The sequence below is a fragment of the Chlorocebus sabaeus genome, chromosome X (genome assembly GCF_047675955.1).
Source record: "Chlorocebus sabaeus isolate Y175 chromosome X, mChlSab1.0.hap1, whole genome shotgun sequence".
In the NCBI taxonomy this organism is placed as follows: domain Eukaryota; kingdom Metazoa; phylum Chordata; class Mammalia; order Primates; family Cercopithecidae; genus Chlorocebus; species Chlorocebus sabaeus.
Window position 1 is genome coordinate 131143186 of NC_132933.1, and position 23048 is coordinate 131166233.

The 23048-nt window shown below is 40.2% G+C and overlaps 1 protein-coding gene across 2 annotated transcripts in view; it reads left to right on the forward strand.

Moving 5' to 3' along the window:
• SMPX (small muscle protein X-linked) overlaps positions 1–23048 on the forward strand; it is a 54870-nt gene that overhangs the window by 17697 nt on the left and 14125 nt on the right. Inside the window, exons 4-5 of one of the 2 annotated variants that reach the window (XR_012091866.1) lie at positions 5310–5458; positions 9230–9331. Coding sequence is in view for 1 of the 2 variants with exons in the window: in XM_073013262.1 (XP_072869363.1) it covers positions 5310–5444 (135 nt within the window). In the remaining variant the exon portion in view is untranslated. The remainder of the gene's footprint in view (positions 1–5309; positions 5459–9229; positions 9332–23048) is intronic. The other variant, XM_073013262.1, reaches the window with a different exon arrangement.

The following is a 23048-nucleotide window of genomic DNA, read 5'->3' on the forward strand; positions in this document are numbered from 1 at the left end:
CTGAGTCTCCTCAACTGTAAGACAGGGATGATAATAGTACCAGATTTATATGGTTGAGATGAGGATTAAATGAGTTAGTACATGTAACTTAGAACAGTTAACAGTGTGCCGTTATTATTAAATCTTTGGTGTTTGAGCATGAATGAGCAGGTCAGATTGTATGTTTCTTAGCCCTTCTGTGCCTGAGTCTCCTCAACTGTAAGACAGGGATGATAATAGTACCAGATTTATATGGTTGAGATGAGGATTAAATGAGTTAGTACATGTAACTTAGAACAGTTAACAGTGTGCCGTTATTATTAAATCTTTGGTGTTTGAGCATGAATGAGCAGGTCAGATTGTATGTTTCTTAGCCCTTCTGTGCCTGAGTCTCCTCAACTGTAAGACAGGGATGATAATAGTACCAGATTTATATGGTTGAGATGAGGATTAAATGAGTTAGTACATGTAACTTAGAACAGTTAACAGTGTGCCGTTATTATTAAATCTTTGGTGTTTGAGCATGAATGAGCAGGTCAGATTGTATTGTCTCACACAGGAGAGTTTAGGGAAAAACTCAGTAGGATATCTGGCAATAATGAGGGAGATGAAGGTGATATCACTTGAATATGCTTCACTATTTTGCCAAGTTTTACAAATACTCTGTGACCCCCAAGGGAAACATTTCCCTTCACAACAGCCATTCCTGAAACTGAGAATGCTGCTGTAGCTGGTAAGGCTTCTTTTACACTCTCTTTATCTAAGCCAAAGAATGTCTTTCATGTCCCTTCTTCATTCAAATATCCACTTACAAAATTAAAAAAGGACTTATTTATTAGCCAAATGGGGCCATCTGGAACCCTGTTTGTTTACGCCTTAACTTACTATAATTCTTACAATTACAAATCCATAAAATAAATGGAATCTGATTCCTGTTATGTGTGTGTGTGTGTGTGTGTCTTTATTTATTTATTTATTTATTTATTTTTTTATTATTATTATACTTTAAGTTCTAGGGTACATGTGCATAACGTGCAGGTTTGTTACATATGTATACTTGTGCCATGTTGCTGTGCTGCACCCATCAACTCGTCAGCACCCATCAACTCGTCATTTACATCAGGTATAACTCCCAATGCAATCCCTCCCCCCTCCCCCCTCCCCATGATAGGCCCCGGTGTGTGATGTTCCCCTTCCCGAGTCCAAGTGATCTCATTGTTCAGTTCCCACCTATGAGTGAGAACATGCGGTGTTTGGTTTTCTGTTCTTGTGATAGTTTGCTAAGAATGATGGTTTCCAGCTGCATCCATGTCCCTACAAAGGACACAAACTCATCCTTTTTTATGGCTGCATAGTATTCCATGGTGTATATGTGCCACATTTTCTTAATCCAGTCTGTCACCGATGGACATTTGGGTTGATTCCAAGTCTTTTCTATTGTGAATAGTGCCGCAATAAACATACGTGTGCATGTGTCTTTATAGCAGCATGATTTATAATCTTTTGGGTATATACCCGGTAATGGGATGGCTGGGTCATATGGTACATCTAGTTCTAGATCCTTGAGGAATCGCCATACTGTTTTCCATAATGGTTGAACTAGTTTACAATCCCACCAACAGTGTAAAAGTGTTCCTATTTCTCCACATCCTCTCTAGCACCTGTTGTTTCCTGACTTTTTAATGATCGCCATTCTAACTGGTGTGAGATGGTATCTCATTGTGGTTTTGATTTGCATTTCTCTGATGGCCAGTGATGATGAGCATTTTTTCATGTGTCTGTTGGCTGTATGAATATCTTCTTTTGAGAAATGTCTGTTCATATCCTTTGCCCACTTTTTGATGGGGCTGTTTGTTTTTTTCTTGTAAATTTGTTTGAGTTCTTTGTAGGTTCTGGATATTAGCCCTTTGTCAGATGAGTAGATTGCAAAAATTTTCTCCCATTCTGTAGGTTGCCTGTTCACTCTGATGGTAGTTTCTTTTCCTGTGCAGAAGCTCTTTAGTTTAATTAGATCCCATTTGTCGATTTTGGCTTTTGCTGCCGTTGCTTTTGGTGTTTTAGACATGAAGTCTTTGCCCATGCCTATGTCCTGAATGGTACTACCTAGGTTTTCCTCTAGGGTTTTTATGGTTTTAGGTCTAACATTTAAGTCTCTAATCCATCTTGAATTAATTTTTGTATAAGGAGTAAGGAAAGGATCCAGTTTCAGCTTTCTACTTATGGCTAGCCAATTTTCCCAGCACCATTTATTAAATAGGGAATCCTTTCCCCATTTCTTGTTTCTCTCAGGTTTGTCAAAGATCAGATGGCTGTAGATGTGTGGTATTATTTCTGAGGACTCTGTTCTGTTCCATTGGTCTATATCTCTGTTTTGGTACCAGTACCATGCTGTTTTGGTTACTGTAGCCTTGTAGTATAGTTTGAAGTCAGGTAGCGTGATGCCTCCAGCTTTGTTCTTTTGACTTAGGATTGTCTTGGAGATGCGGGCTCTTTTTTGGTTCCATATGAACTTTAAAGCAGTTTTTTCCAATTCTGTGAAGAAACTCATTGGTAGCTTGATGGGGATGGCATTGAATCTATAAATAATCTTGGGCAGTATGGCCATTTTCACGATATTGATTCTTCCTATCCATGAGCATGGTATGTTCTTCCATTTGTTTGGAGAATAAAATACCTAGGAATCCAACTTACAAGGGATGTAAAGGACCTCTTCAAGGAGAACTACAAACCACTGTCCTGTTGTGTTTTTAAAAGATGAGAAAAGTTTCATTTAAGAAAATGCACCATTAACCCCCTTCTTCCTGAGTCAATATCATGTCTAATTACTAAATATATTGAATTATAATTTCTCATTATATATGACTTTACCAAATCGAGTGGTAAAAGTCTTACACTGATAAATTAAAAAACACAATGCATTGAAGTTTTAATAACTTGAGAGGAAGGTACCTATTAAATATTATTAATCTGCATATGTTCACTTCAAAATTTTTGCATATAAACATGTAAGTACAGACATTGGCTTTAATGTGTTAAATGTGCCAATATAGAACATTTTGATGTTACAAAGTTAGTAAATGTGACTTATCCAGGAACTTAACAGAAGGAATTGGAAACATTTTTCTCTTTCATGCTTCCTTATTAAGATCTACTCACCTAACAGCCGTGGGAACATTTATAAGTGAGGAAACATTTTTTATTTCACCACTACACGTATATAAAACACACACACACACACACACAGCACTTTATAGCCTTGTTAAAAAATTCTTTCCGAAAGCATAGCAAAGAACATTTTGGAATATCTAGTCCTCCAAGTGGATGCTTTATGGTTTTAATTATTGCTTCTAAATCTACATTTATAAGTGATAAATTTGTATGCATGACAAAACAACAACAACAACAACAACAACAACCAGCTTCTTCTAGGGCTCTGTACACTCACCCAGGGAAACAGTATTTTCCAGATATTTACAGCAGGTATAGTCTACATTGAAATACTTTATCATTTTGTTTGGGTGAAACGTTAGCTATTTCATCAGCACTGTACCAGATCTAAAGAAAATGACTGTAGGAAAAGCCATTAGCCCTTAGTAGAAGAATAGCACCTCAATATTTTATGTCTACTCATCCCCTCCGATAAACAATTTTAAAACATTTCTATAAAGGACATGTCTACTAAGCAATTTGTTAGAGTTTGGGGAAGCTTGAATACTTTCTTCCTTTAGGTTCTAACCAATTTGAGAACTAGACATAGGATCCAGACAGGGATTAACACACACCATCAGCTTTAATACCCAAATGACAGGGCTGCTGGTGGGGGTTGAGGGTAAGGGTGGGGTGGAGGCGGGGCATAGAGCATAGGGCCCACCCTCTCTGGTGAGAGGCAAACATGCAGTTACTTATTTCTTTTCCCGGGAACTGTATTGGTTCACCCAGTTGTTGGCCAAGCAGATGGAGCTCTCCGCCAGTCTGTGTTAGTTTGGGTCCTTCAGGAAACTGACCCAAAGATATTTGCTGGGGAAAACACTTGTAAGGAAAAATGGGAGGGAGCTGCATGAGGCTGGGAGGGAGAGAGGGATAGAGGGTTGGGTGGAAGCATCTCAGACTTCAGTGCTGTAGTGAGGCAAGTTCTCCAGGTGAAGTCGCTCCGCAGACGAGTCCCATGTCTCCCAGGAATGGGCCTGCCTTAGAATTCCTGTCGCACTCACTCATTGGCTACAAGCAGCCCGTGGGAAGTGTGACCTCAGCTTGGTGATGGATGGCTGGATTTCAATGTGAAGCAGCTGGAGCCGTCATTCAATTATCCTCTCTGCAGTAAACTGATCCGAGAGGCGCGTTCTCAAGGCTGCCACGGTGATCAAATGTTCTCCAACACCTTTCCCTGGGGCCACAGAGAACAATCCTCCCCTACCCACCACCTCTAGCAAATAGAAGGAAGAGGCTAATAATCAACTTTTTTTCTGTACACATGAGTTGAAGTTCTCGGAGCCACACACAGCAACTGATCTTGTTTTATAGTTACCATTATATGTGTGTTTGGTGTATGCACATAGAGGCATAGATTTTCATTATGGTACATTCTTGGGATTGATCCAATTAAACAACAATCAACAAGTATGCACGCGCACCTCTGTGCCAGACATTGGAAATGCCACAGAAAAGGATAGGATGTGGGTCCTGCCCTAAAGCTGCAACAAAAATATAACATTCAATGAAAGGAAATTTAAAATACTTCTCAAAGCAGGAGAGAGCTGGGCTTCCTCTGCCGCTCTCCCTTGTGGTGCCCATATTCAAAAAGGTTTTGCTTACGTTTGTTTCAGTTTGTTTATGCATCCCAAAGATGTTATTTGAACAAAGACTGGCAGCCACTACACCCCGAACAAAACAGGAAGCTCCTGGACTAAATTATTGTTAGAGCTTGCTATGCTCTAACATTGTACAAATCTTTGCTGTCAGGCATATTATAATTGTATGATTACAAATTAAAGTTAATCTTGTAAGATGCTTCTCTTGGAAACACAAATCCTTTGAACTAGTGGTAATTTTTGTTAGTTATCAGAAGTTGAATGTACTCTAGTGTTTTCTAGGTTATGTGAAAATTACTTGTTTTCTTCTTCCAACTTTATTCCACACTTCACAACAAACTTTAGGAGATTTTATTGAAACTCTAAGGCTGTCTCAACAACACAAGGGACAGTCACTCTGCTAGAAACACACTTTGACATCATTGTTGCTTTAATTTTTTTTTTTTTTCTGGTTCATGCTCATGGCCCAAAGAGATCAGATGTCTTTTTTGGTGAGTTGGATTTCTTCTCCTTTCTCTTCAGGGTGTTCCTCCCACCTCAGATGAGGAGAAGAAGCCAATTCCAGGAGCAAAGAAACTTCCAGGACCTGCAGTCAATCTATCAGAAATCCAGAATATTAAAAGTGAACTAAAATACGTCCCCAAAGCTGAACAGTAGTTGGAAGAAAAAAGGTGAGTGAGAAACTATCTTCTTTGTCTCAAAAAGGCCTCTGTAAAATGATTTAAGGAAGCCTTCCACTGAAGAAATCTGGAAAATTCTACAAGAGTTCATTAAATACTAGGGGCCTTCAATTTAAGTCAGTATTTCTGGTGCAGTTTTCTGGTAAAGCCAAGTTTTTGGGCCTGTCTTATTCCATCACCAGTCGTAGATCCATTGAGGATGTTAGCCTGCCATTCTCTTTCTGATCATCCTTCTTAGTTGTGGAAGGATGAAATTGGGAGAGGAAAGATGCTTGGGAAAAGGCCTTGAGGTTTTGATCTTGAAGTCCAGGGAAACCTCCCTCACTTCATGCTTCAGTTTCCTCACCCAGGTATCACAAAAAGCAACAAGCTATTCATGAGCTAGAGGATCAGAGGATCAAGGAATTGAACAAGTTTGGGAGTATAAAGAGGCAGAGACCCAGGAGTTCAGTCCTTTAATCAAGTAACCCAGGTTTGTGTAAGGCAGACCAAGAGGATGCCATAATGACTCTAGGGTAGGCTCAAAACTTGCATGCTGCCTTACAAGGCACTGCAAGCAGGGCTTGTGATCTCATTTTCATTTTAATTGCATCTGTTCAATAATGATCCCCTGTGAGGGTTCAGACAACCTCCACCTGGCTCCTGTGGATTGGTACGGGAATTCTGCCAGCAGGGGAGTGTGGAATTGGCCCAAGTCATCACTCTTTCTCCTAGGAGACCCTGGGAGCAAATCTACCCTTTTCCAACATTACTAAGCCCACAATGTACAATCTATTCCATTTCTTAAGCAGAAATTTAAGTCTAGAGGAGAGGAATCTGTATTGGGAACATAAAACAGGTTTTTATCTGGTTAATTGTCCATTCATTCATTTAGTCACTCACCCATTTATTCAATCAATATTTATTGAGTGTTCACTACATGCTGAACACTAGAAACATTTATTCATCACTTACCATGAGCAAGATACTCTGTGAAGAGCATTATGTCCATTTTTTTTAAGCCTCATGATACCCAATTATTGCTCTCATTCTTGAGATGAGTCTTAGAGAGATTGAGTTTCCCCATCTATCATGTATTCTAAAAATGGAGTCTGCCTTCAAAGTTAGTGCTATCACCTACTTGTTAATTGCTTCAATCCCTTCCTCCCACCACACCTTACAGATGGATTGCATGCTTCCTGTTGGTGTTGGGGTGAAATCTTCTGACTGGATGGCAGAGGCAAGCAGTGGGGCAGATAGGGCCCTGCTGTATCTTCTCCTCTAGACAGAATAAGGAACGGAATGTTCTGTGAGACAGTCCAATGCATTGTGGCAGTGTTATTTGTGTCACTTACACTGACTTACTTGGATGTTTGCAAGTTAGTTCTGCCGAAAAGGTTTCTTTATAGTCAGAGAAAGTGAGGAGCCGTTTTGAGTTAAAATAAAAGAACAGTAACTGGTGTTTTCAGCACAGTTACATAAAAGAACACAGGAGTAAGAGTAAAACAGAGTGGATCTATGACCATAGATTGAATCCCAGGAACCTGGATGGGGACAAATTGATGTGAGCAGGAACTAACCTGACACGTGGCTACATGTACTTGTTACTACTGATGACAGAATGGAACAAATTGATGAGTGAGTATCACATTTAGTCCTGCTTGTGTTGCCAAGTTGAGATGAAATATTTCAATGTGGTAGGGATGAAGTTTCAGAACTTCCTTGTTAGAAAGCCTGGAGAGGGGAACTTAACTTTTTGTCATATTGATTATCATCACCCAACCAAGGCTGTTCAGTTGGACACATGAATTTTTAATGCAAACTTTAAAGGTTTTTTACTTTTATGAAATCCATGTTGACCTAAATTTAACCTCAGTTCCAGTTTCAGAAGAAGTTGGTTTTGAAGACTCAGAGGAATGCTGTTTTAAAATGAGCTTAGAGAGGATCTTGCAGTGTTACTCAGCAGTGGGGTTGATTCAGTAGCCTTGGCTGTGTGATTACAGGGAACAAGGAAGAATAACAACTCAATCAAATATTAAAAATGTACCAGAATATCCAGAACACATTTTTGTTACTTTATTTTCTCAGAGAAGACTTTAATGATTCTTCTCTCCTTAACAAATTCTAATGCAAAACCACTCAGAGAGACCTATTTTTCTTTATTCTTACGGTAATGTGAAAATCTAAGTTGTCAGGGTAATCGATCTGAATTCCAAATGAGTACAGTCATTGTTTTAAGCCAAGGAATGATCTTTACTTTTTGTAGCAAGCTGTTTTGGTTTTGACTTATTTTTCTCCTGCAGATACGTCAGAGATTTCGAGACTTCAGTAGTCATAGTCTGTGGTTACAGAAGGAGAACATTTCTTAACATTGATTGATTCAGTGAACTCATAAGCAGTAAATACCCTGGACCAGCCATCACTTAACCCTTCACTGGTTGGATTGATTACTTTTCTTCTTGGGTCACCACTTTGTCACCCACCCTCACCCTGTGTTGTCCAGTTATTTGATCAAACAGATCATTGGTTTGAAGATTGAATAAGTCCATCATGTCCATAGTGTCAAATGCAGTGAAAACCACAAGGCTCAAGGTCCACATAATACTATCACTATTACAGTACTTTAGACATATAAGACAGGTTAGCATCTCATTTTAGCCAAGATGAGTGCCTCCTTTTATGTGGGATTTCAAATTCTTTCCATGCCCTGTGTCATGGATAGAATTGTTAACAGAAATCAATTAAAAACATTACAGAACAAGAATCAGAAAGGCCAGTGACTACCCCGTTGGGCACCAGAAATGGTGGCTTATGGGAAAGGACTTGGGGCCTAGACCCAAACTGGAACCAGACCAGGCAATATAGAGACAGCACATACCAAGTCAAAGCCAAAAGACACAGGAGTGTCCCAAATGGGGCCTCAGTCCAGGCTGGAACTGGCATGGGACAGGGAAGGTAGGATGTTCAGCCATATAAATTTTAGAATCCTCCTGGCTGTGATTTAAGGTAGCCAGATGGTAACTTAAGAAAGTCCAAGAACCAGATGAAGAGGAAGGACCAGTGGCAAAATCTAGAAACCAGGTGTCCTCCAATACTTCCAATCCTGCTTGTTTGCTGCATTATCAGGAATCCCGCAGGGCCACTATCAGAAGCCACTGTCAACTTGTTTGCTTACAGTTGTAGCAGATACCACCTCAGGCTTCGTGGACAAAGGTCTGGGGAACCTGCAGAACTGCTCTGGGCTGGTGTCCAGACTCTGTGTCCATTTCTGTTTGCTCCAGACCCTTAGATCAGAGCATAGGTACTCAGTAAATAACCCTTGAAACTAGCTTCTATACCATGAGCACTTTCTTCTTTCTGTAGTAAAATGTATAGACATAAAACTTGGTCCCTGCTCTCAGGATACTTAAGTCTTGATGGAAAGATAAAATACTTCAAAAGGTAGCTAACAATTCAAAAATTAGATAGCAGCTTAATTATTAAAGATATCCCAAGGCTGTTTATGACCCACTAACAACTAGGCAGTAGAGATAATGTTATGACTTTTGAGGGGCTAAGGTATGATTTGGGGTCAGGGATAATTTCAAAGAGGCAGTGGGAATGGAATGGTTTAAACAGAGGCTCAGAGATCACCTCTGGACATATGGAGCATTCAGGCTATTGTTAATAATTAGACCAGCCTAGTGAGACCAAAGAGTTCCTCTAGGCACTATGTCTTAAACTTTTGGAGCATAACAAAATAAAACCCACAGCCCGCCTACACCATCTCGTCTCTTTTTCCAGTGGTAAAAGAATTCAGTGATATCAAAGAATTGAAGAGGAACAAAATAAGTATCAAAATGGTAATGATGCATCAATTATAAGAAAAAGAAATGATTAACAAAGGTAAAACCTAAGAATAATTCTACAATGATGCTGATGAGCACCAAGAAAGTTGCAATTGAAAGCCTTGGGACTGATGAAGCTCTAAAAAGAAATTCTCATTCTGAAGTTGCAGGAATCCCTTCTCTCTGTGTTGGACATTTCAGCATGGCCACATGTGTGGCAGTCAGACTTCATGATTATATACTAAACTAGGGTTTTAGAAAAATGCGAAATTTTAGTGATTCTTGATAGCTCACTTAGCAGGTTTTGGTTGTGTATAGAAGTGAAAATCTATGGAATTAATCCCCATTCGTCATTAGGAACTGAAGAAAGCACTTGCGTTTTTGCATCGAGAAGTCTTTTGAGGTCAACCAGTGGGCCTTGGACCATACTTTGAGAAACATTGCTGTAGGGCAGTAAATGAGAGTGAGTTGGAATGATCTGCAGCTCCTTTTGTACCCATATACAGCCTCATAATATCAAGTTAGTCTCTATCTCATACCCCACATCAGCTAGCCAACCCTGATTTTGGATTTTGTAGATTTGAAAAGAATCTTTATAATGCCCTGTTGGGGGAGGTGTGCCCTTATCTTAGTCTGCTCGGGCCGCTATAACAAAATACCATAGACTGTGTGGCTAAAACAACAGACATTTATTTCTCACCGTTCTGGAGCTAAAAGTCAGAGATGAGGATGTCAGTATTGTTACGTTTTGGTGAGAGTTCTCTTCCTGGCTTGCAGATGGCCATATTCTTGCTGTGTCCTTTGATGTCTCTTCCTCTTCTTATAAGGGTGCTAATTCTATCATGGGGACCCCACACTCATGACCTCATCTAAACCTAATTAACTCTCAAAGGCCCCACCTCCCAATGTTATCACATTGGGGATTAAGGCTTCAACATATGAATATGGGGGAGGGACACAAACATTCAGTCCATAACAGTCCTCTTCCTCCAGCACTCTGCCCCATCCCTAGCATCTTCTGTTTATCCTATCACAAACTTACCGAATCGTAATGTATTTGTTTTCTTGTTTACATCTTTATGATGCTATTGCATAGCTCCTTTAAAGGCTGCAATTCACATGATACATATTAGGTACACAGGGCAAGTCTGGAGGATGTTGCCAGTGCCCTGACCACAGCAAGTGTGGGATCACTTAGAAATGTAGACATTCCAAGTCCTTGTAATCTTAGGGAGCTTACCACTTTAAAAGAAAGACTTGCTTCTCTCACAAAGGTCCATAGTTAACATTGTTGACGAAAATCAGTAATGGGCCCAGAAATTTGACTTTAAATTAATTGATTGTATTCCTCTGGGAAACTAAAAAATTAAGGAAAATGTCAAATTTGTCTCATATTCCTCAAAAGAGGAGAAAGACATGTAAACCAGAAGAAAACTTAGTATCCGAGAATTATTTGCCTTTATTTTTCAAATAATATCTATGTCTAGATAAGACATATTTACCAACCTGTCATCCAGAGAGTTGTCATCTCTGATAGGGGAGAACATAAGGCGCTCATTACTCTTAAATGTTAAGCATTATCATCATTCCTACTGATTCAAGGGCTAATTCTGAGAGTGTTGGCAGGAAGGCAAATTGATATACCCAGACAATTGATAAAAAGTGTATTTAGTATGTAACAACAGACCTCCAAAACACATGAAGCAAAAAGCGACAGAAATGAAGGGAGAAACAGACAATCTAATGATAATAATTGGGGACTTCAATATCCCATTTTCCATAATGGCTAGAATGACTAGACAAAAGATCAACAAGGAAATATAAGACATGGACAACACCATAAACCAACTAGACCTAACACATATAATATATATAATATATATACACACATGTATGTATATATACATACATATACATTATATATGTGTATATATACATATACATTATTTATGTATACATTCTATATGTATATATACATATATACATTCTCTATACATGTATGTGTGTATATATATTATATATAGTGTGTGTAGATATGTATATATACGCACATATAAAACACTGCCCAACAACAGCAGAGTACATACATACACATTCTTCTCAAGTGTACATGAAACATTGTCCAGGATGGACCATATGTTAGGCCATGAAATAAGTCTCAAATTTAAAAGGACTGAAATCATACAAAGTATGTTCTATGACCATAATGGAATGAAATCAGAAATCAGTAACAGAAGGAAGTTTGGGAAATTCACAACTTGTGGAACTTAAACAACATGCTTCTAAATAACCAATGAGTCAAAGAAGAAATCACAAGGTAAATTTAAAACTATTAATACTTTGAGGTGAATGAAAACAAAAATACAGCATACCCAAATTTATAAGATGCAATGAAAGCAGTACTTAGAGGAAAGTTTACAGTTATAAATGACTATATTAAAAAAGAAGATCTCAAATCCCATAACCAACCAATCAAATCAATATTAGCACCTATTCCATATTTGGGAAACATGCCCTTTATCATCTTATAGTAAACTTATGATTAAATTGATACGTGAATGGAAATATCATTCCTTTTAAATGGTAAGGCATAATAAATGTAATAAATCTATTTGTATAAACACTATAACAATGTAACAGAGGCTGGGAAATAAAAAATGATTGCCCAGTAGATCACCATTTTAGCAAAATACTGACTTTGGTATTTCCCCTTCTAGTCTTTTCCTCTGGGTTTACATGTGGGATGCAATACAACCAAGTTGCTAACAATATGTTGATTTGGGGTTGTGAAGACTCGGTCTCATTTCCTTCTGTGCTTGCAACTTTGCACTCTATGTCTCTATTTTCTTGTTTGGTAAAAGCAGAAAATGGCACCTCTCTCAGTCAGTAGCTGTGAAGGGTTAGGGAGATGTATTTTTGAAAGTATCTCCAAGCACAGTACCTGGGATGGGTAATTACTCAGTAAATAGGAACTGGTTCTTATATATTTTCTTACATAGCATCATTTATAGCACTTGTATAGTTTTGTATCTTGCTTTTTCCACTTTAAATTTTATCACAAGATTATTTTTCATGTTGCTTTTCAGCCTTCAGAATTAAGATGATTTATTTCTCATAGTCTTTGACTTATCATGATTTCATAACCTTTTCCTTTTGCCAGAAGACAGAGGACTGATTTATTGTTTTACATAGAACTAGACTTAAAAACACTTCTTCAAATGTCTTCTGTGTGGTCTGTGGAAATTTTTTGTCCTTATTTTTGAAATGTTCCCTGCTTTGACCCAATTACAGAGCTCTATTCACTTTCTCTGAAGGAAATGGTTTTATGCTGAAATTTTTCATTCTCTAGTGAAGTCACATTTCTTTTGATTTGTGATGCTCTTTTTAAATTTTTCCTGATCTTCACTTGCTTGGATAAAGACAGGTTCTGCAGTGATTCTGAACTGTATCAAGGTCTTGTTCATTTGTTTTCCTGGCTGGCAAAACTCTTGTTTTAGACTCTGGTTACAGCCTGTGTAAAGGTGGGTGTAAAGGACTCTTGAGAGTGAACGCAAGAAGACTTTGAGTTGATTGTTGCAGTTGCTTTAAGAGCCTCTCAACAGTAAACACACAGAAACTACCAGTGTAGTTTCTGTTAAAACAGAGGTTTGGAGGGTCTAGTGTGTGAATTATCAGGAAGAAGTTGGAATTGGTGCGAGAGCTTTTAGGAAGTAGACGTGAGACCAGAGAAACACATTTGCTTCAGCCAGCTTGGTGGAAAGCAGAGGTGACTCAGAACCCAATTCTGTTGATCTTCCTATACTGGCACACACATTTCCATGGGCCAAAAGACAGTTACACCTGGCACCTGTTCTACTCTCAATGTAATGGAACTCATTACTCTATCTAATTTGTTCTCAGTGGGGGGAGGGTGTGGATTTTTCCTCCCAGGGGACATTTAGCAATGTCTGCATACAGTTTGAATTGTCACAACTAGGGGTGGGCTGCTACTGTCCTCTAGTGAGGAGAGGCCAGGTATGCTATTAAACATCCCACAATGCCAAGGATGGCCTCCTACAACAAAGAATGATCCAGCCTCAAATGTCAGTACTGCTGAGAGTGAGTAACCCTGATTTATCTGCTTGAAAGGTTGATGTCAGGTCCATCTTGCTGCGGACTTTTCTTTCCAAGCAACCAATGCATTGCATTTCACAGAAATTAAGACAGTAATAAAAAGAGTAAAGTAATTAATTGCCCAATATTTATAATCTCTTCACAGTAATCAAGACTTAGGAATGAAGCACTCTTAAATATGATTCTTGTCAATTGGCAGATTAAACATATTTATGGTATATGGTCTATGTGGAATTGCCTCTAACCCAACTATTTTTATAGGTTATCTTTTCATCTCAAATGTATCAGAAAGCAGTAGGTTATCTCAGCAGTTCATGAAGTCTTCTAAAGTATTAATGTGAAGCATTAGTAGTCACCAGCATCAATATCAATGTCATCATTTTGATTGTCTTCATGAGCATTCCCATTTATTATATGCTTGTGATATGCCTGGTACCATATCTTGTACCTCACATGCATTATTTCATTCATTCCTTGGGCTGATTGCATGAGGTGTGTACTACAATGCTCATTTTATTTACGGGAGAGTGAAGGCTAAGAAAGTTTATGCAACTTGACCAAGGTCACCCAGATTGTAAGTCACAGAGGTGAGGTGCAAACCATCATCTGTCACACTAAACAGCCAGTCCTTTTAATCACTATCACCCACTGCATTCTTTAAAAATGTTCTTTTAGTTATAGTCTTTGCAAATAATATTTCACCATGTTGGGTCAGAGCAAAGCAAGCAAAGGCTAAAGAGATTACAGAAACTGTCACTGTCACAAAGATGAGCACTGCAACACAACCCTGGCATGTTGGTTGGTGGGTTCCTTTGTTTGCTCATTTGTTTATTCATTCACATATTCATTCTTTTAGTTAGTCAGCATTTACTAAACACAAAAGATGCACCAGGTGCTGAGTATATCAGGCATTAGGGATTCAAATATGCCAGAGCATCTACCCTAGTTCACAGTTTAATGGGCAAAACATTGCATGGCAGCACAAATAATTTGTTCTTTTTAAGGATTTTGACAAAAAGAAAGAGTTAATGCCCATAAATATCAGAGAAAGTATGAGAGAGAGAGAGAGGAAGGGAGGGGAGGAGAAAGAGGAGAAGAGACAGAAAAACACTGATTATGGCAGTGCTGGGGATGACATGGACTTTGCCCAGTGCTGACAAAACTGCAGCAGAGGAATACCAGACCGCTGCAGAGCCCACCTGCCTTTGCTCCAGAGATGAGCAAGGGCTTGTCAGGAGTCTCTGTGTCATTCATGGTGCAGCAGTCTCCGACCCATGAGGTCTTTTCACTCATTCCCTCTCACGCTGTGTGCAGCCCACGCAGAAAACTGGGGAAGTGAATTCCAGGCTGTCTAATCAGGGTTGGCTGCATCGTGACAATGCTGCTCGTTTTAACTCCCTGCACATGCTGTGGCATTTGAGAAGGAGAAGGAATCACGAGGAGCAAATCAAGACTTGCAAATTTAACTTGTACTCCCTTGCCACTGCTCCCTGCCTGTGAACTGATCATTCCATACCCTATGGTTTAGGACTTTATGCAGATGGCGAGGGGGTAGCTGGTTTAATCGGAGGCAGGGTCAGTCAATTGGCTTCTCACTGAGGGAAATTTCTATTAAGCAGTCGACAGATTGGAGTCTCTTTCGTCTAGGCAGGTGGCACAAAGGTTGCTCAGAACAATTCATCTGGACTGCTGGATAAACAGCAGAAAGCAAGTATGTCCTATTGCCAGAAAGTCATTGGATGCCTTCTATAGGAAGGACAGTGGCACTTCCTTCCACCCTAGAAGATAGTGGCACTTCCTTCCACCTGTCACATTTAATAGAATCCTTAACAAGTAATACACATTTTACTGCCTAGCTCTTACCTGATCCCCCAATTTTGGATACAGATGATAACAATCATGGCTGCAGTTTAGTTTCAGAGGCAACAATTAATTCCTGAAAACTACCCCAACAGGTTTATTAAATTCTGAGTGTTCAATCATCCATCTATTCAGACTGTTTTCATTGCCTGATCATTTTGTACATGGGCTAGTTGGAATTTACCTTGGCCATATTAACCTTCTTCTTCATAATGCAAATTAGCAGCATGAATTGGATTTGAGTGGGAAGGATTAAAGTGCTGGGATAAATTCACTCATTTATGAAATGAACATCTATTCACTGACTGTTTCAGGCACTACTACATTAGAAATAGGTGATACAAGACAACATCCCTCAAGGGACTCACAGTCTAGTTGAGTAAGGATGTGAGAGGGGATATTAGCACATAATGGTTGCAGCAGGAATGGAGAAGAAATGACAAGGTACAGCCTTTGAACACAGGTGACAAAGAAAGAGTCTAGACAGGATGTTGGAAAACAGTTATTCCACTGAAAGAAAGGTGGAAGAGAGGTGATTCAAGTGTAGGTTTATACCCTGGCTTTGCTATTCCCTTGTTTTGTGATTTTATATAATTGCTCTGCCTCGGTTTCTTCATCTGAAAAATGAGAAAAATACCTAACTCCCAGAGGCAATTCTGCGTCCACCCTGAGGAACATTTAGCAATGTTTGAAGACATTTTTGATTGTCACATCTCAGGGTGGGTACTCTTGGCATTCAGGAGCTTGAGACCAAGGATGGTACTAAACACCCTACAACACACAGGACCGTCCTCACAACAGGCACCGATAGTTCCAGGGCTGAGAAGCACTGAATCACATAGTGTGTATATCTAAAGTTCTGTGTACCACGGGAGCTATTACCATTATTAACTACAAAATGTTACCATTAGAATGAACTTAATTTAAGATCCCCTATCTATTAGCAGTGAGTCCCAGGAGCAATGGAATCAAGGTCAGTACCAGTCTAAAATCCCAGTGTCCTATTTCCCAGTTTTGTGTTCCTACTTTATAGGAAAGGCAAACAGTTTTCATTTTGAGTGTTGTATCTGTTTCATTGGCACTGACTGCTGAGAAGGGTTGGGAGCCTGAGTTCTGCGGGAAGAAGTGGGGCAATCATAGCAGAGTGGGCTGTGGCTGTGTCAGGTGGCATGGACAGGCTTTCTGCAGCACATTTGCCCACCTTACGGCAGCCACTGGACACTGGATATGCTGGAAAGAGTGGGACACACCTGTCCTTCACTTGCAGCTCTGGCACGTAGTAATTCAGTGACCTTGGGCAACTTCCTGACCACTCTGAGCCACATCTATAAATAGGAATAATAATGTAAGTCTTGAGGGGACCGTAAAGATAGTTAATTGACTTAGATAGGGCTCCTGGTACACAGCAGCTTCCAGGAAGTCTTCATTCCCTTTGCTGTTCTCACAGTCTGCCCATACCTTCTGCCCTGTGCCCCTTGCTTCCAAGGCTAGGAGTTGATTGGTTTTTAAGTGAAATACTGTCTGAAGAGTAGCTCTGCACATTTCCCCAAAGAATATGAAGAAAGCTCACTGAAAATTAAAATCCATTAATTATCTTATCTGTAACTAATATGAGCTCACTGAAGCACTTGCAAACATCTGGGAGGATCTCTTTCTCAATCACCTGAATCCTTTGAGCTTGAGCCAGTTCATGAGATGATTTCTAACCTGCAACTGTCCTCTTTCTCCTGGAGGAGGCATTGCAGTTCCAGTTTTCAAAACCTGCAGCAGCTCATGTTTCCAAGGCTTTTGTCTCAAGACAGCAAAATTACAAACATTTCACTTTAGCATTTTCATTTTGTTTTGGAGACTTCAAGGAGTTTCCCTCCTCTCGCCCTAATTTTTAACTAGCAAATGCATCTGGTTTGTAATTTCTGATTTTTCTCTGAAGATCAGTTTAAGAAATACTTGGAGAGTTGAGCTGCCATTGCCCTACTCTCAAGGAAAAGTTAAATAATGGACTTTATACAGCATTTTCCTGAGCATTTTGAATGGGCTTTATGGCCAGAAATAGACATTTCACCTTTTTAGTAATCTTTCATACATAGGCTATGCACTTTTGGAGTCTGGTCCAGAAAATAAAATGAGAGCTATTGTCGATCTCAACGTCCAGAAGTGCCCTGGGTGTCTTCTCTATGACACCCTGTCCTGGGTTATGCCCCATTCACATTCAATTTCCAGCTATGATCACCTTACAGAAGTGTTTTCTCCCTCTATCTGACATTACTTAATTTGATAATCAAGTTATGTCTACGTTGCAATAACAGGTAGGCAGTCGCTAGTAAATACAGGTGCCAGAGAACCTGGCAGCCTGGAGACTTTGTGAAATGGCTGCTTAAGGGGCATCACACAGGCCAGGCAATGCGGAAATAGGTTTATTTGGAAGTTTTATAACACATACAAAATCACATCTTTTAACTAGGGGATAATAGTGGCAATAATATTAACAAACCCTTGCACTTGATTTTAAGAATTGCAAAGTACTTCCATGTCCATTCTCTCTTTTGAACTTCATAACAGTTCTGTGAGATAGGTAGGGCAGGAATTGACTTTGCAGTTCATTTTTACATCACTTCCAACTTCACAAAGGGTGGAAGATTGTGGGTTGTATTGCCTTCTCCCTCCAGAGAAGGTTCATTTTAAGACTAATTATTAATTAAGCCTATTGAAGTCCATCTGCAGAAAATGGTTGTAATCCCTTTTAATCAGAAAAGTAGGATCACCGTGTAGTCTGCAACAGGTGCCAAGGAAGGGAATTAGTTACAATCCATTCCATGGGCCAGAATTGAACAGATAATGGCTCTGCTTATACCCAGAAGGACTTTTGTCACTGACATGGAAAGATATTCAAGGTTAATCTACCCACATTTATCTATAGATATATTTCAAAGGAAATGTATTATCTCAATTTCTACCTCTATTTACTATTTTCTTGTTTAATTTAAAAAAGTCATACTGTAATCTTTATACACATACAAACATACCACATACACACACACTTGCACATACATGCTCACATATGGTAGAGGACAGATTTGATCCAGGATTTGGAAATTGGGTTGAAATGTCTTAATTTCAGAAAGACCAGGTAGCAAACAAATGGGTCTGGGGAAAACTTCATTTCAAGATGTCCCCAAACCATTGCCCTAAAGGTCAACTCTTCCGGAAAGCTCTTCATTTTCACTGACAGCTAAGAAATGGTGTCCCAGACACCCTGCGAGGTCATATACAAAGTTTACTGCTTGTTATCCGTCAGGAGAGAGAGAGCCTGGGAGTCATTCTGAGCCAAATCCAATCCAATTATGGGCCAATTATAGACCTGCTTTCACTGCCAGGAGCAGGCCACCCCAGCAACCCAGCTGGTGTCAGAGCTCCTGGTTGGCAGGGATTCCCAGCACATAGGAAGACAAGCTCATGCCCCAGATAAGACAAAACAGCTGATAATGCTCTAGACCAGCACAGATGGCAAATGCAAGTGCATTAGAATGGTTCTTGATCCTCCTTACCGCCCTCACTGCCATCCCTCCATAACTGAGTCCAGATTCAGTTCTCTCTCCTGTGTGGCACCATTTTTTTTTTTTTTTTAACTATGTGATCGAATTCTGAAATACCAAGAGGTGATAGGCCAGACTTTGCTCCTGTACTCAGGGCCAACCTTCCATTACTGGTTGGATTTCTGAAGCCTATGCTATGGTGCTAACTGGGGTCACAGTGCCTGGATACCCACAGCACCACTGACAACCTCACTGAACATGTAGGAGCTAAAATGCCAAGAAACTTGAGTTAGAAACTTGACTTAGGTAAAAATAAAGCTATCTCTATTAAAAATCAAAACAATTTTGGCTGGCACTTCCAACCTACGGAGATCATTTCAGGTCCACATTCTAGCATCAAATAGTGTCATTATTCCTGCAGGCTGGCTTTGCATGGATGACCTGCCAATTTGAGAAGCCAGCATTTTTGCATCTTTAACTGAGACTTTGAGGATAGTGGGGACAGGGCAGCACCAAGGACAGCATCCTGTGGGTGGCTGCAAAGGACACCCTTTTCAGATTGGCCTAGAGCTGTGGTTCTCAAACTTTCACATGAATCAGAATCATTTAGACGGCTTGCTGAAACTGAGATTGCCAGGCCAAAGCCCTAGGGTTTTCGATTCAGTAGGTCTGGGATGGGTTCCAGAGTATGCATTTCTGACAAGTTCTTAGGGAATGCTGCTGCTGTTGGTGGTGGTTTGGGATCGCACTTTGAGAACCACTGACCTAAAGCCATCAATCAGATTGTTTAGGTCTGGATATTCAGAAATCCCCTAACTATCCCATCACCTCCTCCACAGTTTTCAGGCTAGTTTCCAAAAGTACAGTGAGAAGCTTGGTCAGATTTCTTTGCTGGAATTTATATATACTAAGCATCAATGAAGCAATAATCACAAATGCTTGTAATAGTGCTTCTAATGGTCAGGCACTGTTGCAAGCACTTTACCTTGTGAGACATCAGTGAGTTAGTACACGTAAGAGCTCCATTTTACAGATGAGAAAACTGAGGCACAGAGATGTTAAATGACTTTCCGCAAGGTCATACAACTAGATAGTGGGGCAGCCAGGAGTCAAATCCAGGCTGTCTGATTTTTAATCGTTACCCCAGTCTGACTTTCAATGTGGCAGAGAGGTCCATGGGGGTGAAATGAGCTGGGTAAATTATGAGGGACAATCCTAATGTAAAGGATGAGGAATTCTACATCATCTTACCCACCAGTCACTTAACCTTACTGATACGATGTTCATTTCTGTAGCTGTTTAGTAAGTGCTGACACTGTTACAGTTCAAGGGTTGGAAAACCAGAGCCCACAGGCCAAATCCAGTCCATCACCTGTTTTCTTCTTAACTTTTTGAGATCGTTCTAGATTTACATGCAGTTGTAAGAAATAATAGAGAGAGATGCCTGGATGAAATGACTGGGAATAATGAAGTCATTTTTTCCAATCTCTAATGAAAGTATTTCTAAATAAGGCTTTGCCAAGGTTCAAATATATGCTGAGACAAAAAAGCTGGGTTTGATAATTTTAATTCAAGTATACTTTTGTGGATATCTAGGTAGTGGAAGTAAAACACAAAAGATTTTCTAAATTTGAACACTTTTCAAGTCCAAGAAAAGACAGGACCAAAGGATCACAGCTACTTGGCAGGCTGATAGGCAGCTTTATCTTAATTTTTTGAGAGACAGGGTCTCACTCTGTTGCCCAGACTGGAGTTCAGTGGTATGATAATGGCTCATGGCAGCCTTGACCTCCTGGGCTTAAGAGATCCTCCCACCTCAGCCTCCTGAGTAGCTGGGACCACAGGTGCACACACCATCACGCCTGGCTATTTTTTTTAGTAGAGATGGGGTTTCACTATGTTGCCCAGGCTAGTCTCGAACTCTTGGGTTCAAAAGATCCTCCTGCTTCAGCCTCCCAAAGTGCTGGAATGACAGGTGTGAGCCACCGCACCTAGCCTGATAGGCAGCTTTATAGCTTTTCTCAAATATTATGACAGAAGAACTGAAGCTAGTTTCTGAACAACTCAGTTGTCCAGCCTTGGGCTTTGGGTGAGAACCATTGTTTTTATTCTAGTTTTCTTAGCTACAGAGTCAGGCAGCAGCAAAACGCTGGATACAGTTAGCTCTATGGTCCTCAGCACTGAGTACACATTAGAATCACCTGGACTTGCTGAGTGCCACTTGCTATCAGTTAATTCTTGGAGGTTGGCAGGATAGGCCTGGGAATGGGTATGTTCCACAGAATCTTCAGGTGATCTTTATGTGTGTCTTGGCCTGAGAAGGACTGAGAAGGTGTTTCTCAGAGTGTCCTTTGATGAACTAGACTGAAATCTTTCTTGCTTGGGAAAGTATTTCTTTGGTTGAATGTTGCTGAGATGAAAGTATCCAACGGTGGAAAACAGCCAAGCATTCTTGGAAAGTTCATGCAGCATACGTGTGTATTTATTTATAGGGTGAACCAGTGGTGAGCCATAGCCTTTATTTGGGATAGACATGGGAAAGAGATACTAAGTTCAGGACTGCCATATGAGTCCAAATAATAGCCATATTAAGCCTAGAAGGGGCTGAGGATACTCTAACTCCCACCAATAAATGTGCTGCCTTGTCAGGGTTGTGGCTCGTGTCTACCCAGCAATATGTAGAGTCATATTCTCACAGGTTAGGGGACCATCAATGTCACTTAGTCCAACCGAGACCCAGCCTAATGCGGCAATCTCTCTATACTCACTGCTTTCCAGATATGTACCCTACCCTGGAGAACCACGTGGGTTTAACTATGAACTCAGCAATTTTTAACCCTTATCTAATTCATCTCCCTCTAAAAACTGCCAGGGCCACTATTCCCTTCAGATAATCCCACTTGCACCCTTTCGGAATGACTCATTATAGGGAGAACCCAAGTAAGTCACCATTCCATTGGAGGTTTTTTTTTTTTTTTTTAACAAGTTCAGTCTCTGCATGTATAAACATAAGTGGGTTATGTTTGTGGTATGACATGCTAAGGACTAATCACTGGGTGCTGAACAGTTGCACTGTAAACTTTGGTTCAAGGTCAGCCAGCTGTGTTGGCCCACTCCCACAAAGCTGAATCCATAAGTTCTCAGGATGCCAGCTCTCTAGAGTCTGGCTACTTATCTTTCTTCCCCATTTCATAAATGCCCAAAGCAATATGGTCCTACCCTGTAGCCAGGATCCAGTTTTTGACATGTCACACTAAACACAAACTTTTCATGATTTCCATCAATTTGCCTATTCCTTGACACATAAAATACAAGAGCTGAGCTTGAGCTAAGGCAGCTGTATTAGTTATCTTTGGCTGTGTAACAAATTATTCAAAACTTAAAAGAACAATAAATATTATCTCACAGTTTCTGTGGATCAGGAATTTAGAGTGGCTTAGCTGGGTGGTTCTAGACTAGGGTCCCTCATGAGGTTGTAGTGAGATGTTGACTAAGATTGAAGGATCTACTTCCAGGATGGCTCACTCACATCACTGGCTAATTGGTAATGACTGCTATCAGGAGGAGGCCTTGGTGCCTTCCCATGTGGATCCACCCATTGGGCCTGCTTGAATGCCCTCACAACATGGCAGTCAACTCTCCCTGGAGTGAATAATCCAAGAAAAAGCAGGGCAGAAGCAGCAAAGTCTTTTATGGCCTAGCCTTGGAATTCATACTTTGTCATTTTTGTAACATGCTACTGATTACTCAAGTCAGCCCTATTCTGTGTTGAAGGGGACTACACAAGGATATGAATACCAGGAGGCAAGAATCACTGGGAGCCATCTTGAAGGCTGCCTACCATAGCCACCTACCCCCCTTGTTTTTTAGATGATAAAACTGAGGTCCAAAGAAGTGAGATTCTCAAAGTTACATAGCTGTGACATTTCAGTATTTGCTTTTCTTTCACCCCTCCTGAGCCTTACCACCCAGAATTTCTTATATTTATTTAAAACACCAAACGTTGTTTATCTTTGGGGAGATTAGGAAGATTATTTCCAAATGTGAAGCCAGTTTCTCTGATGCTTCTAACAGAGAAAGCCCTTATAAATCAGACAGTACACAAGCACAGTGCATAGTGTGAGCACTGAGGGAAGTCTTTTCTTCATGTCCTTGAGTCATTAGTGGGGAGGGGCTCCAAAAGGAAGGAGAGGAAGGCAGAACCTCTACAGGGAGGCAAACCCAGAAGTGAACTAAAAATCCATTGTTTGAGTGATACATCTTAGCTTT